This window comes from Lithobates pipiens, unplaced genomic scaffold, assembly GCF_037356315.1.
Source record: "Lithobates pipiens isolate NorthernLeopardFrog02 unplaced genomic scaffold, aLitPip1_a1.2 Scaffold_19, whole genome shotgun sequence".
NCBI classification, from domain to species: Eukaryota; Metazoa; Chordata; class Amphibia; order Anura; family Ranidae; genus Lithobates; species Lithobates pipiens.
In genome coordinates this window covers 585593622-585608373 of record NW_027507764.1, presented here as the reverse complement: position 1 = coordinate 585608373, position 14752 = coordinate 585593622, and the positions used below count along the sequence as shown (strand labels likewise).

Genomic DNA, 14752 nt, shown 5'->3' with positions numbered 1-14752 from the left:
AATTAGAGAGGACAATAAAGCTCTCAAGATATTGAAAGTGCAGCTGCCCCTCCCCGACTCTGCACCGATAACATTAGCACTCAGCGACCGCTGATTGCTCAGTTCCCAGGTCTGCTCTAAACACAGAGTGGTTACTGTAGGACAACCAGCTCTCTGCTCTGCCCCTCCAGTGCTCACTGGATGTCTGGACAGAGGAGGGGGGGGGCAGCTGGCTCAGCCTCGTATTGTGCCACGGAAAGGGGAAAGACTGAGCCAGCTGCTGGTCAGGCATCTGTGCAGATCCTGTCTGGATCCCTGCAGAGCCTGGACCGGCTCTATGAATCAGCCAACAGTGGACTTTAGCCTGCTGTCGGCTGAACTTGGGTCACAGGAGCCCAGGTCTAAGTGCACTCCTGTGATCCACAGGAGAAGTATAACCAAAAGAGCTTTGGCTGTACTTCTCCTTTAAATTCATTACAAAGGATTCTCAGAGTACTATGTATATAGTGCAAAGCCATGTCACGTGAGGATGCAGTGGCAACTAGGGTTTTCATCCATATAGGAGGGACTCCAGGATACATGTCTCACAGGAAGGAAACTGGATTATCAGTGTCCTCTGAAACTTGTAAAACACATGTGGGGTCCTGTAGCCTGGAGACTATGTAGAGTTTTGGGTTGGATGGGTTGGTTTCTGGAGACCGGAGACTTTGTAGAGTATTGTGTGGATAGGCTTTGTAGAGTGTTGGGTGGATAGGCTTTGTAGAGTATTGTGTGGATAGGCTTTGTAGAGTATTGTGTGGATAGGCTTTGTAGAGTATTGTGTGGATAGGCTTTGTAGAGTGTTGGGTGGGTCGGGTTTCTGGAGACCGGAGGTAAGGATTCAGTGGCACCTTAGGTTTTCATCCATACGTGAGGGGTTCCAGGATGCACGTTCTGCAGGGAAGGAAGCTGGATTATCAGTGTCCTCTGAAACTTGTAAAACACATGTGGGGTCCTGTAGGCTGGAGACTATGTAGAGTTTTGGCTTGGGTGGGTTGGTTTCTGGAGACCGGAGACTTTGTAGAGTATTGAGTGGATAGGCTTTGTAGAGTGTTGGGTGGGTTGGGTTTCTGGAGACCGGAGGTAAGGATTCATTGGCACCTTAGGTTTTCATCCATACGTGAGGGGTTCCAGGATGCACGTTCTGCAGGGAAGGAAGCTGGATTATCAGTGTCCTCTGAAACTTGTAAAACACATGTGGGGTCCTGTAGCCTGGAGACTATGTAGAGTTTTGGCTTGGGTGGGTTGGTTTCTGGAGACCGGAGGTAAGGATTCAGTGGCACCTTAGGTTTTCATCCATACTTGAGGGGTTCCAGGATGCACGTTCTGCAGGGAACCAAGCTAGATTATCAGTGTCCTCTGAAACCTGCAAAACACGTGTGGGGTTCTGGAACCCGGAAGATTTGTAGAGTATTGGGTTGGCTGGGTTGGGTTCTGGAGATCGAAGGCTTTGCAGAGTAATGGATGGGTTGAAGCCTCCAGCCCTCGACCCATGGTTTGAAGCTAAATGTGGGTCACAGGATTACAGAACTAAGTGGATCACAGGAGAAGTATGGCCAAAAGAGCTATGGCCGTACCTCTCCTTTATATTTATGACAAATTAGTTCCAGAGCACTATGAAGTCACATCTCAGCAACATTGTGGTGGGTTGCCCTGACAAAATAGTGCAGGTGTGCTGAGGTTCAAAATGAAAGGGTTGCTCAATGGCAATGCACGCGCAATCATTTGAATGGCCCCTAAATCGTAACCTGACTCTTAACGGTAAGTTAACCCTACCGATCTGCCCCTACCTTCTCAAGCACCAATTATACCATTTCGCTGAGCAGATCACCCATCTGTGGCGAATTACCTCAAGCTCGTCATGGATTTGCCCAATTCATTGCAAGCCTAGTTCTGCGAAAACCGATTCGCTCATTGCTAATGAACAGAAAACAATTATGAATACTATCTTCATTGCAAAAATTACCTCCAAGTCTGCATTTCGATAATACCATAAAGGTGTAATTTCCGAACATACTCTTCTATTCTTTCTTTAATGAGATATTTTGTGGCAGTTGCAGTCAATGCTACTTAAATGACTGGTGTGACATGACCCCCGCGCACACACCTCCTACCCGATATATCTGTTTTATTTTTATGCCCTTGAAAGATCTGAGGCCGACTTACTGAGCGGTATGAGGAAGACGCACCGGTGACACCCACTCTAACAAGCTCGGAGAACATGGCGGTAATGAGCCTGCCACTCCAAGTGACATTTTCTCTCTCTCTCTGTCTTCTAGGAAGTTTTTGATCGACTTCACCTAATTTACACTGTCGGGTATTCCATGTCGCTGGGATCGTTAACCATCGCAGTGCTCATCTTAGGATACTTCAGGTAAATTTCTGTGTTTGTTGCTTTATTTATTTTATTTATCTTTCTTTGGTTTTTACGATCTCAGAAGAATTTATAAAGTAATCAAAGTGCTACTATCTATATAACAAGGAATGCTGGCAATGGATAATTATTTGGATAAATGTGCGAAAGGCTTGCAGCTAATTCACTGTTGTGAAACACAGAAAAAAAAAAAATTAAATGCAGCGCTACCTTTCAAATATGTGATTCGCAAATAATGGTGGAGCCCCCTAGTGTGTAATGAACTCGTTATGCATCTCAATTTCAGCAGCTAAAAGCATATGATTATGATTCATAAAACCCACGTTAAATGAATATTATGCCAATACAAAGCTTCTCCTTGAGGAAGTCATGTGACTGGTGACGAAACGCGTCAGCTGAGTCTATGACGTCATCACGCTGGACAGGAAGTGATGCCCTACATAGTGGTATAGTGTATAGCTCGGGGTAGGCAATCTTTCAGAAGTTGAGATCCACCTGGACAACATGGAGGAAATGAAAGATCCCTGGGGAAAGCGGGGTTTGGGGCGGGGAAGGGGGGGCACTAGGCGGGGCCCTTTTAGAACATAGTGTGTCACAGTAGTATCCTTTGCTCCCTTCACATCGCTACCCACAGTAGTGTCCTCCCCCCCCCCCATAGCAGTGCCCTCTGTTCCATTCACATTACCCTCCCAATGTAGTGTCCTTTGCCCCCCTCCTCCCACAGTAATGTTTTGTACCCCCCAACGCAGTGTCCTCTGCCCCCTTCACATCACCCCCCCCCCCCGCTGTAGTGTCCTTTGCCCCATAGCAGTGTCAACAACATGGGGACAAGGTGCTTTGGGGTGGGGGGCAGCCGGGAGCCCCCCTTCCCCAAAGCACACACCCCCCATATAGAGGGCATACTTCCTGGTACAGTTCAGGAGGGGGGGCGCTCGCTTGTCCCCACCCCCTTTCCTGACTGGCCAGGCTGCGTGCTCGGATAAGGGTCTGGTATTTACTTTGGGGGGACCACCACGCCGTTTTCTGGCATAGGGGTTACCCTTAAATCCCATACCAGGCAACGGGGCTCACGAGGTGTCAGTCGTGCCGATGGAAGCGGCGACATTGACTTTCTTTGCTTCCTACCTACCTGGAGTCGCGTTCAAAATTAACAGACTTTAGTCCGTGTGTGGGCTAGTCCATTCATTTGGAAAGTCCGGCCAAAAGTCCAGCAGATTGTCCGCCGGACCTAGTCCTCCGGAAAAGTCAGTTCCTGTGTGGGCGTGTGTGGGCAAGTCCGCTTGTTTGGAAAGTCCGGCGGACCTCCACTGGAAAGTCTGGCGGATAGTCCACCGGACTAAGTCCGCCTAGATAGTCCGATTGTGTGTATGCGGCAACATAGGTTGGACTTGTGTCTTTTTTTTTCGGCCTGACCTAACTATGTAACTTATTTCACTCATTAAAATGCAAATCAATTGATAACTTTTTTTTTTAAATGCGTTTTTTTCTGGATATTTTTGTTCTTCTGTCTCTCACTGTTATAATAAACCGACCCATTAAAATTCTAAACTCATCATTTCTTTGTCAGCGGGCAAATGTACAAAATCAGCAGGGAGGGTCAAATACTTTTTCCCCACTCACTGTACTTGGTCAAATTATTTCACCTGATACTTCATCGCGTGGGATTGGACGCTAAAGCTCTTGATGGTTTTATTTGGACCTATTATTTTTTTTTTTTTTTATGAGCTCGTTTTATCATCACAGTTTTCACTTGAATGTTTTTTTTATATGTTTATTAGTTTGTTCATTTTTGTAATTGGGTGATTTAGAGCTACCTCATTTATGACAATCTTTGTTCACGTCTATTGAGCAGGACACGCGGTGAGCCGCTTTATCCCTTTTTGGCGTCCATTTGTCGCAAGTGCGATCTTTCTGGTGAATTTTATAATAGCAGTACTTCTAAAAACTAACATGGACAATGTGAGGCAATACAACATTTCCCATTGTTACAAATGATCCCTATTCAGTAGTGAAATCCTCTTTTTTTTTTTTTTTAATACCCACCTGAAAGAAAATTCTCCAGAATGTACCTATACAGCAAATGTACCACATCCGGCATATATTGCAATTTCCAATTGCTACTGAGCTGTGAATTTCCCAGAATGAGAACTTCACGGTGAATGTTTTATTGGATTCCAAGTGTGGACTTCAATCATCTTAAGTGGAAAGGTTAGGGACAAGCTGATAAGACGTAGGAGGTCAGTAATGGAACATAATGCCGTAGTTGTTTCCCTGAACCGTGAAAGGTACATCTAGTACTTAGCAAATGCATCTAAATACAGATGTGAACAAATATATTCCATCCATCCCTACAGCATTGTTTCGTCACTGTTTAGGATGCAGCTTCATACAACGTTGACAACAAAGTTGATACATTGTTTCTTTTTTTTTTTTCTGTAAGTTCTTCAGTCAAAGTTTAGGTCTTGTCAGAAACCATGAAATCAGACCGAGACAGAAGTACAGTTTGAATCACACTTGTTTAATAATAAAAGTAAATATAACAAAAGTAGTCAGAAAATGGCCAGAGTTCAGGAACCGGAACGGATAGTCAAGACAAGCCAAACGTCAGGGAGCCAGAGATGAGCGTAGTCAAAACAGCAAGCAGGATCTGGAGCCAAGAAGGGATGTCTCTCCTGCAAGTCCTTTAACAGGGATGCAGGAGAGCGTCTCTGAGATGTTGACCAAGGCGAAGGCAGAGATCCTCTGGGCTTAACGGCTTAAGTAAGCAGGACTGACGAGCAGGATATCATCAACAGTGTCATGGTTATGCAGTGATCTTACTGTGTTTGCTTACCTCCCCTCATGTGTTCTGACTAAGAGGTCAGCCACTTCCACCTGGTGGTTTTTATAACCTCTCCTCTAAGCATGGCTCTACCCCAGGCCCTATCAGGGAACCCTATATTAACCTGTGCACTGCAAGCCAGCGGTGCTGATCAACCATTGTGTATTCATTGTGTGTTTGGCTTCCTGTTTCCCGTGTGCTCTATGTTTGTCTCTCTTACCCACCTTGGCGTGTTCTCAACGATTCCTGTCTGCTTGTGACCCTGACCTTTTGGCATGTCCCCGACCATCCCTGTCTGCCTGTGACCCTGAACCTTTGGTGTGTACTCTGTTGTTCCTGTCTGCTAGTTTCCCTGACCTCGGCCTTATCCCCTTACTATCCTTGTTGTTCCAGCCTGCTGCTTCCTTCTCCTGTAGTCTACTGTGAGCGTGAGCTGTGAGACCCTGGGGGCCGCGACCTGGAGCCAGACTGCAGCGAAGTCCATCCTCACCACTGGAGGCTCTGGTGAACACCCGCTGGCTCTTAGACTCCGCGCCCTGGGGAATCTATGCTCCAGCTCCCATTGGGATCTGTGTTAGTGATCCTGTGGACCTGTGTCCTGAATCTCCCTGGGTACAATCCGCAGCAGTCAGTCCTAAGGTCCACTACCTAGCGGTGCACTTCCGACTCCTACAGAGTGCATCTGTCACCTGGTCTCAGGTGACCTGACAAACAGCTGAGTTACTGTGGAGAGAGATGGGAGCTGGCAATTACCCGTCAGCTGAGCAGCCAGCCCAGAGAAGGAAGGGCTGAGCCCAGCCCTGACAAGTATAAAATTCCAGTTTTCTTGAGGTGATTGTAGCCGAGTCCTGTCCAAGGGCGAAAAGAGGGGTGGACAAGAGGGATGGCTGCCCTGTGCACTGTGGTATCATGGGATGTGGGGGGAGGGCGCCACAAGGAAATTGAAGGGATGGGATTTGTGTTAGAAGGGGGAATTTGGGGGGCTGAAGGGGGGTAAGTATTGTTCAAGGAGGGGAAACTTGGGGGAGGTGCTAAGAGTGGTGGTTTAGGGGGATTTGTGTTGGGAGGGGGATGGGGAAGAAGATTTGTGGTAAGCGAGGGGCTTTGGGGTCAATTTGTTCTGGGAGAGGGATTTAAAGTGGTGGGGGGGGGACTAGGAGGGGGTAGAGGTTTTGTGCTAGGAGGGTGAATTTCTTTTTGGGGGGGGCAAAGATTTGTGCTGGAAGGGGGGATTTCAGCAGGAGGATAGATTTGTCCTGGAAGGAGGAGGATTTTATGCTTAGGGGGTTAGCATGCAGATTAGTGCTCAGTGTTTCTGTGGGGAGATTTTTGCTGACACGTAATGCTCATTCATCTTCAGGAGGGACACTGTTTGGCATGTTTGCCTTAGGCTCTAGATCAGTGGTTCTCAACCCTGTCCTCAAGTACCCCCAACAGGCCATGTTTGCAGGTTTTCCTTTATCTTGCACAGGTGCTTTAAATCAGAGTCAATGGCTTGGCAGTTTGGACAGCTATTTTATCTAAGCCCTTGTACACACGGTCGGAGATTCCGACGGAATGTGTCCTATCGGACCGTTTTGTCGGATATTCCGACTGTGTGTGGTCTACATCGGACTGCTTCCGTCGGGGTATCCGACGGACCAAGTTTTCAAACTTGTTGGTAAAATTTTCCGACAAAATGCTCCGATCGGACATACTCCGATCATGTGTAGAGAATTCCGATCGGACAAAGTGCCACGCATGCTCAGATCAAATTCCTACATCAAACCTATTGGCTACTAGCGTGAACGTAGTCCCGTCGTAATGAAATAAAGTCATCACGTCGGATTTTCCGACTACTTTGTCCAACCGTGTGTATACAACAGTTTCGGACAAAATCCGTCAGACAAAATCCGACGGATTTGGTTGTCGGAATCTCCGATCGTGTGTACAAGGGCTAAGAGAAATTCCCCAAAACATGGCCTTGAGGACAGGGTTGAGAACCACTGCTGTAGATGACCTTGTCCCGTCACTGGTCCTGTCTATTACTGTTTTATTTTGGCGCTAACATCCAAATTTTCAGGACAAGCTTTTGGGGTGTGTCCTCCTCCTTCAAGGTCCAAGCAGTACCTTGGGCCTTGAAGCAGGGGGCACACCCTGAAAGCTTGTCCTGAAAATAAAAAAATAAATAAAAAAAGTATGATGGACAAGACTCAATTGTTCGGGTTCCTTGAGGAAGACCTTTACTGGGCAAGGATGCGCAAAATTGAGAGTTTTTATTGTCCTAAAATATAGCCAGAAATCTGAGATTTCATTGAAATCTTGTTTAAATGCATCAGGGTCACTGGGAAAGGAGAAGGTACTATCTGGTAAGGGTACATGGGGCTAGATAGTTAAAAAAAAGTCTGTGTAATCCCTAGTACCCATTGCAAACATATTGCACCCTTAAAAGCAACCACAGATACATCATGGACACGTGAAGATGCTAGAGTTGCTAGTTCCTGATTTGCAGCCATAGATTAATAGTGAAATAGGTCTTGACCACCTCAACCTACCCCACAAACATGCTGAGGAAGAGGCTATCCTCAACCTCAGAGAGAAGGTGACATTAAAACCTTCCTTCAAGAAAATGAAGGCAGTGGATGGTCCCAAGATAGCACTCCACACATGCAGCCCAGATCAAGTACTATCAGAGCCCATCAGATGACAAGAGGTCATGGTCAGGCACAGAGAAAAGTAGCAGTTGAGAGGCTCTCACTGACCTGTAGCATGAGTTCTCAAGTAGGTCACCCTGGTGTGTGATGCGGGTTCTAAGCCCTAGAACTCCTGATGGTGTGGATGGGTCTTGCTGCATACTAGTACCATGCTGCGGTTGTCGGGATCGCCTCACCAGGAGGTGAGCAAGCTGGGGTCCAGTAGAAGGGGTAGCAGGTAGGGATTAAGCAGAAGCATAGTCCATAAACAAGCCAAAGGTCAGTAACAAGTGGTTTAAGAGCTCTTAAGCTGGCAAGATGTAATGGTCAAGGGTTAAACTCAAAGACCAGTTGCCCAGTTGCTATAGCAGTAGAGAGACTCCCAACAACCAGTAGGATGAATACACAAGCAGATCACCCAGGCAGATGACACAGACTCACCAAAGTGCAGAGGTCTAAGCACCAGAGCTCCTGATGGTTAAAAATGGGTTTTACTGCATGTTAGTACCAGGTCGCGGTCCTGAGGCTCGCCCCACCAGGAGGTGAACAAGCCGGGGTCCAGTAGTAGACATAGCAGGTAGGAATCAAGCAGAAGCGTAGTCAGTAAACAAGCCAATAGTTGGTAACAAATGGTTGCAGGTTGGGATCAAGTATCAACATAGTGGAGGAACAAGCCAAAGAATGGCGTTGGAGCTCAGGACAACTGCAAGTACGAAAAGGAGCAGGGTAATGGCTGGAACTAATCTCAAAAACAGGAAGTGCAGAGGCGTGGCTTAAATCAGGAAGTTCGTGGGAGGAGCAAAGATTTCAACGTTCATCAGAAACAAGAGACAAGGCAAGATTGGCATAAGATATCAGACAAGGAGCATCTCAGATAGCACACAGCCAGACATCACAGAAGGAGCAGGTCCAGATCTAGAGCCTGACACAAGAAGCCCACACAACAAACACTGAGACCCTACTAATCTGCATGACATTTACCCACATGGCTCATGGGGGAAGGATGATGACACAGGCAATGAGTAGTGAGATTTATTAGAAAACTGCAGTCAAATGAAGGAAAACTTCAAACAAGTTCAACGGCTCTGGTGAGGCAACTCCCAAACTGCAATGTTTACCTCGATGGGTACCCAAAAGTATCCTAAAACCATAAAAATACAGCCAGACCTAATCAGATAAAAGAGTCCAACAAGTTTTATTCTGCATTGTGCCCTAATGAAGGGTAGTGGTTTTGCCACCTGAAAGGTGTTGACTGTTTTATAGGACTTTTTTTTATGAACAATTAAAATGATCTTGGAACTCTTTAATCCGATTTTGGCTTGGCACTGCTTTTTGTAATAGTGAGCTAATATTGGCCATCAAAGCTGACTTGACGCATCAAGCAGGGGCGTAACTATAGGGGGTGCAGCAGTCGCGACCGCAACTGGGCCCTGTGATGCAGGGGGCCCATGCAGCCCCCTCTACATATGGCCGGCAGCAGCATAGGCAGCTAGGGGTACCAGTGCACCATGCACACGGTTGGGTGGAGGATGACTAGAAGAGCTCCATGCTCGACTATCGCACTGGCTGCTCTTTAGTTGTGCATTCCCCGCATAACCTGTGTCCTCGGCCGGCTCCTCAGAGTACCCCTCTCCTGCTCCATGCATTGCCGCTCAATCCGATGTCTGTTCTCCCCAGCCAGAGTCCCGCCCCCCCCTGAGTCTGGCCCACACTGCACTGCATACTTCTCCCGGGTAAACAAACTTTGAGCACACAGATGTAGTGCAGTCCTATGAGAGCCCCCCGGAGGACACTGCAGGCTTGTCTGCCAGCCCCCCTCCTCCCCCGTCATACACAGATGATGAAAGGTCTTTCTGGGAGATATGCTGATCGCCCGTCCAGCACACTGGATGGAGCCCAGGCCAACATGGATGAGTGCGCGGCCTGCAGCCTGCTCATGGTGAGTGAGAAGACCCCATCCCCCACACACCATTACATACCCCTCCATCTCCCCCTGGGGACAGGGACCCCTTCTCACGTGGGGACAGGGACCCCCACCTCCCCAGGGGACAGGGACCCCTTCTCACCTGGGGGCAGTAACTTCATCTGCCCTGGAGAAAAGGACCTCATCTCTTCTGGGGATGGGGACCCCATCCTACCTAGGGACAGTCCCCCAATGGGGCACCTAAAAATTAAAAAAAAAAACTAATAAAAAAAACTACTGATACCAGTGGTGGAACTACAGGGCTCACAAAGGTCATACCTGTGACCACGCCCTGAAGTTCCACCACCGGACTCAGAAGGAAGGGCCCTGGCTGGGGTTCAGGGGGGCCCTTCATGGTTTCTTGCATCGGGGCCCTGAAGGTTCTAGTTACGCCACTGGCATCAAGATATGATTATTGATAACCTGTCATGTCCGTTAGATGACTCCCCCCCCCTCCCCCACTCTTATTGCACTTTTCTAATTTACTCTAATGCATTTTGCCAAGATGGTGAAATTTTGCCAAAATGTCTCTCAATATTTGTCGCCAATTTTCGGAAATCGAAAAACTCAGTTCCACTCACTTCTAATGGTCGGGTGTTGTGGGCCCTATCATCATAAGATCCAGTTTTTCCTAGATTTGCCTTTGTTACTGATATCAAAGTAGCCATTTGGCTGCATTGTTGGAATCAGGAGCCACCAGACAGTAAATCACAACTACTGTGTAGTTTGAAAAGCGTGGATGTCATTTCCACCACAGGATGTCTACTACAATTATCATCCCAATGATCTTGAATTTCTGACTAAACGGTAACTCTGTTAGCAAACTCACTGACTGCTCGGGACTTTTGCTGGTTCTCTGTAGCACTCTATTTGCAAGTCAGAATATCTCTCCAGCAGACATTAAAGTGATGCAAATCACACGAGCTGCGGGGGACGGCGCGGTGACAAGTGATATCAATGCTTTCGGAATGTTCAAGCAAACAGTGTTTAATGCCGTAGCACAACGTGGTAGCCTACAGCCCGCTCGGCTCTCTAAATTTGCTAAGTCAAATTGAGGACACGACGACTTTTACTTCAGGCCAACGCATGCCATCATCAAAGCCTGGACCTCACCGCCCCGCGTTTCACATTTTCTTTTTCTTTTCTACGCACGTTGGTTTACAACTTAACATCAGCAGCTAATCACATTGTACCCTACGGACAAGTTGCTTAATTGGCCAATTAGCACAACTGGTGTTTTATGGCCTTGGCTTGGCTTCATGACCAGGACAAAGCCATCACCTCTTTGATTTGTGCAACGCTGTGGGAGGACAAAATAATAAAAAAAAAATGATAAAAACAAAGAGAAAAAAATTATTTTCTAGGTGCTATGTGTTTCAACAAGCTAGTGTTTGATAAAAAAAAAATCCCAAAGAATATGCTTTGTGTTTTACAGTAATTTATTTATGCTTGAACCTTAGTCCTTAAATGAAAACACATTAGAAACATATCAATATGCCTCCTGCTTTCCAGTTTGCTTCCCTGTATAGTGAACTAGTTCAGTCACAGTGTCAGGACCCGGGCCTGAACCTGTGATCTCCGTTGCTGGACGGCTCCCTGGACAATTCCTTAAACGCTCTTGCCTTGAACCTTGTTTCTCTTGAACCCTTTGCTCCTCCCATGAACGTCCTAGTTTAGCCTTGCCTTTGCAGTCACATTGTCAGGACCTGGGTCCTAACCTGGGACCTCTACTGTGTCTAACGATGTCTCTTCTTGCTGAGCAACCTAGGATGCTGGCCGGCTCCCTGGACAATTCTTCAAACGCTCTTGCCTTGAACCTTGTTTCTCTTGAACCTTGAACCCTTTGCTCCTCCCATGAACGTCTTAGTTTAGCCATGCCTTTGCAGTCACATTTTCAGGACCTGGGTCTGAACCTGGGACTTCTACTGTGTCTAGTGATGTCTCTTCTTGCTGAGCAACCTGGGATGCTGGCTGGCTCCCTGGACAATTCCTTAAACGCTCTTGCCTTGAACCTTGTTTCTCTTGAACCCTTTGCTCCTCCCATGAACGTCCTAGTTTAGCCATGCCTTTGCAGTCACATTGTCAGGACCTGGATCTGAACCTGGGACCTCTACTGTGTCTAGTGATGTCTCTTCTTGCTGAGCAACCTAGGATGCTGGCCGGCTCCCTGGACAAGTCCTTAAACGCTCTTGCCTTGAACCTTGTTACTCTTGAACCCTTTGCTCCTCCCATGAACATCCTAGTTTAGCCATGCCTTTGCAGTCACATTGTCAGGACCTGGGTCTGAACCTGCGACCTCTACTGTGTCTAGTGATGTCTCTTTTTGCTGAGCAACCTGGGATGCTGGCTGGCTACCTGGACAATTCTTTGAACGCTCTTGCCTTGAACCTTGTTTCTCTTGAACCCTTTGCTCCTCCCATGAACGTCCTAGTTTAGCCATGCCTTTGCAGTCACATTGTCAGGACCTGGGTCTGAACCTGGGACTTCTACTGTGTCTAGTGATGTCTCTTTTTGCTGAGCAACCTAGGATGCTGGATGGCTCCCTGGACAATTCCTTAAACGCTCTTGCCTTGAACCTTGTTTCTCATGAACCCTTTGCTCCTCCCATGAATGTCCTAGTTTAGCCATGCCTTTGCAGTCACATTGTCAGGACCCGGGTCTGAACCTGGGACCTCTACTGTGTCTAGTGATGTCTCTTCTTGCTGAGCAACCTGGGATGCTGGCCGGCTCCCTGAACAATTCCTTAAACGCTCTTGCCTTGAACCTTGTTTCTCTTGAACCCTTTGCTCCTCCCATGAACGTCCTAGTTTAGCCATGCCTTTGCAGTCACATTGTCAGGACCTGGGTCTGAACCTGGGACTTCTACTGTGTCTAGTGATGTCTCTTTTTGCTGAGCAACCTGGGATGCTGGCCGGCTCCCTGGACAATTCTTTGAACGCTCTTGCCTTGAACCTTGTTTCTCTTGAACCCTTTGCTCCTCCCATGAACGTCCTAGTTTAGCCATGCCTTTGCAGTCACATTGTCAGGACCTGGGTCCTAACCTGGGACCTCTACTGTGTCTAGTGATGTCTCTTCTTGCTGAGCAACCTGGGATGCTGGACGGCTCCCTGGACAAGTCCTTAAACGCTCTTGCCTTGAACCTTGTTTCTCTTGAACCCTTTGCTCCTCCCATGAACATCCTCGTTTAGCCATGCCTTTGCAGTCACATTGTCAGGACCTGGGTCTGAACCTGGGACTTCTACTGTGTCTAGTGATGTCTCTTTTTGCTGAGCAACCTGGGATGCTGGCCGGCTCCCTGGACAATTCTTTTGAACGCTCTTGCCTTGAACCTTGTTTCTCTTGAACCCTTTGCTCCTCCCATGAACGTCCTAGTTTAGCCATGCCTTTGCAGTCACATTGTCAGGACCTGGGTCTGAACCTGCGACCTCTACTGTGTCTAGTGATGTCTCTTCTTGCTGAGCAACCTGGGGTGCTGGACGACTCCCTGGACAATTCCTTGAATGCTCTTGCCTTGAACCTTGTTTCTCTTGAACCCTTTGCTCCTCCCATGAACTTCCTAGTTGAGCCATGCCTTTGCAGTCACACTGTCAGGACCCGGGTCTGAACCTGCGACCTCTACTGTGTCTAGCAGTGTCTCTTCTTGCTGAGTCACCTGGGATGCTGGACAGCTCTCTGGACAATTCCTTGAACGATTGTGCCTTGTTTCTCTTGAGCCTTGAAACCTTTGCTCCTCCCATGAACGTGTTAGTTTAGCCATGCCTTTGCACTTCCTGTTTGCCAGATTTGTGTGCTCTCTCCTGCCAGTGTCTCACTCTTGTCACTGCTTCGGCCGTCCATTTTCTGCTACCACTCACTATTGACCTTTGGCTTGTTCTTCGACTATGCTTCTGATTGATCCCAACCTGCGACCATTTGGTGAAGGGAAGGGGATCACTGCTCCAGGTGGAAATGTGAGTCTAGAACTCTCCTCGGAGCTGGAACACCAAGTGCTGGCTAAGCATATAGCAACATGAGGCAAAAAGGAAGTTCTGGACAGCCGCACTCCGGAATATAGCCTTTATTTGTAAAACGTCCAACAGATACAAGCCACAACAAAAAAATGGGACAAACGAGCTGATGCGTTTCACATTTAACAGTGCTTAGTCATAGCTCATTTGGTACTGACCTTTGGCTTGTTTACTGATTACATTTCTGTTTGATCCCTACCTCCTATATCTGCTCTTGGTCCCTAGCTTGCTCACTTCATCTTGGGGTAACCCTGAGGACCGCGACCAGTACTAACACGCAGCAAACCCCAACTTCAGGACCTCTGGTGAATACTGGTTAATGCTTAGGCTCCTCACATCAGGTGAGCCCGTGTCATTTGCCAGGGTGACTTGCTTGTATACTTATCCTACTAGTTGGTGGGAGCCTCTCTACTGCTATAGCTACTAGTCCCTGAGCCTGGCCCCTGACCAGGACACACTGGGCTTCCCTGGATCCCAGGTACGTGCACTCAGCAGACTTAAAGCAAAAGGAATTACAGCCACCTGCAGTTGAAATATCCCCCTAAAGAAGCAGGGCACCCTGTGAAACGCGTCGAGGTAGGATTTTATCTTCACTCATGGATGGGATTATCACAATATGTAACGTTGCTATAACTGAACAGTATATAATCCTGGAGTGGCGTGTGCAGCAATCATTGTGGCTATCCTATATTTGAGGATTGGGCTCTCACCTCCGGTTTGGGACTACTATACCATGTGACGTATTTAAGGCTTTTTTCATGTCCATATCTAATGTGTGGTAATGCTCTTATTTAAAAACTACGGTTCAGGCATAAATAAATGATGTAAAATACAAAGTACGGTATGTTTTTTGATATTTCTTTTGATGTTTTTTTATATTTTTTTTTAAGAAACACT

At 47.4% G+C, this 14752-nt stretch overlaps 1 protein-coding gene across 1 annotated transcript in view; it reads left to right on the top strand.

The window, feature by feature from the left end:
• The window catches only part of PTH1R (parathyroid hormone 1 receptor), a 489474-nt gene that overhangs the window by 366918 nt on the left and 107804 nt on the right, over nt 1-14752 (top strand). The window contains exon 5 of the mRNA XM_077493522.1: nt 2298-2392. Within this exon, the coding sequence (XP_077349648.1) occupies nt 2298-2392 (95 nt within the window). The remainder of the gene's footprint in view (nt 1-2297; nt 2393-14752) is intronic.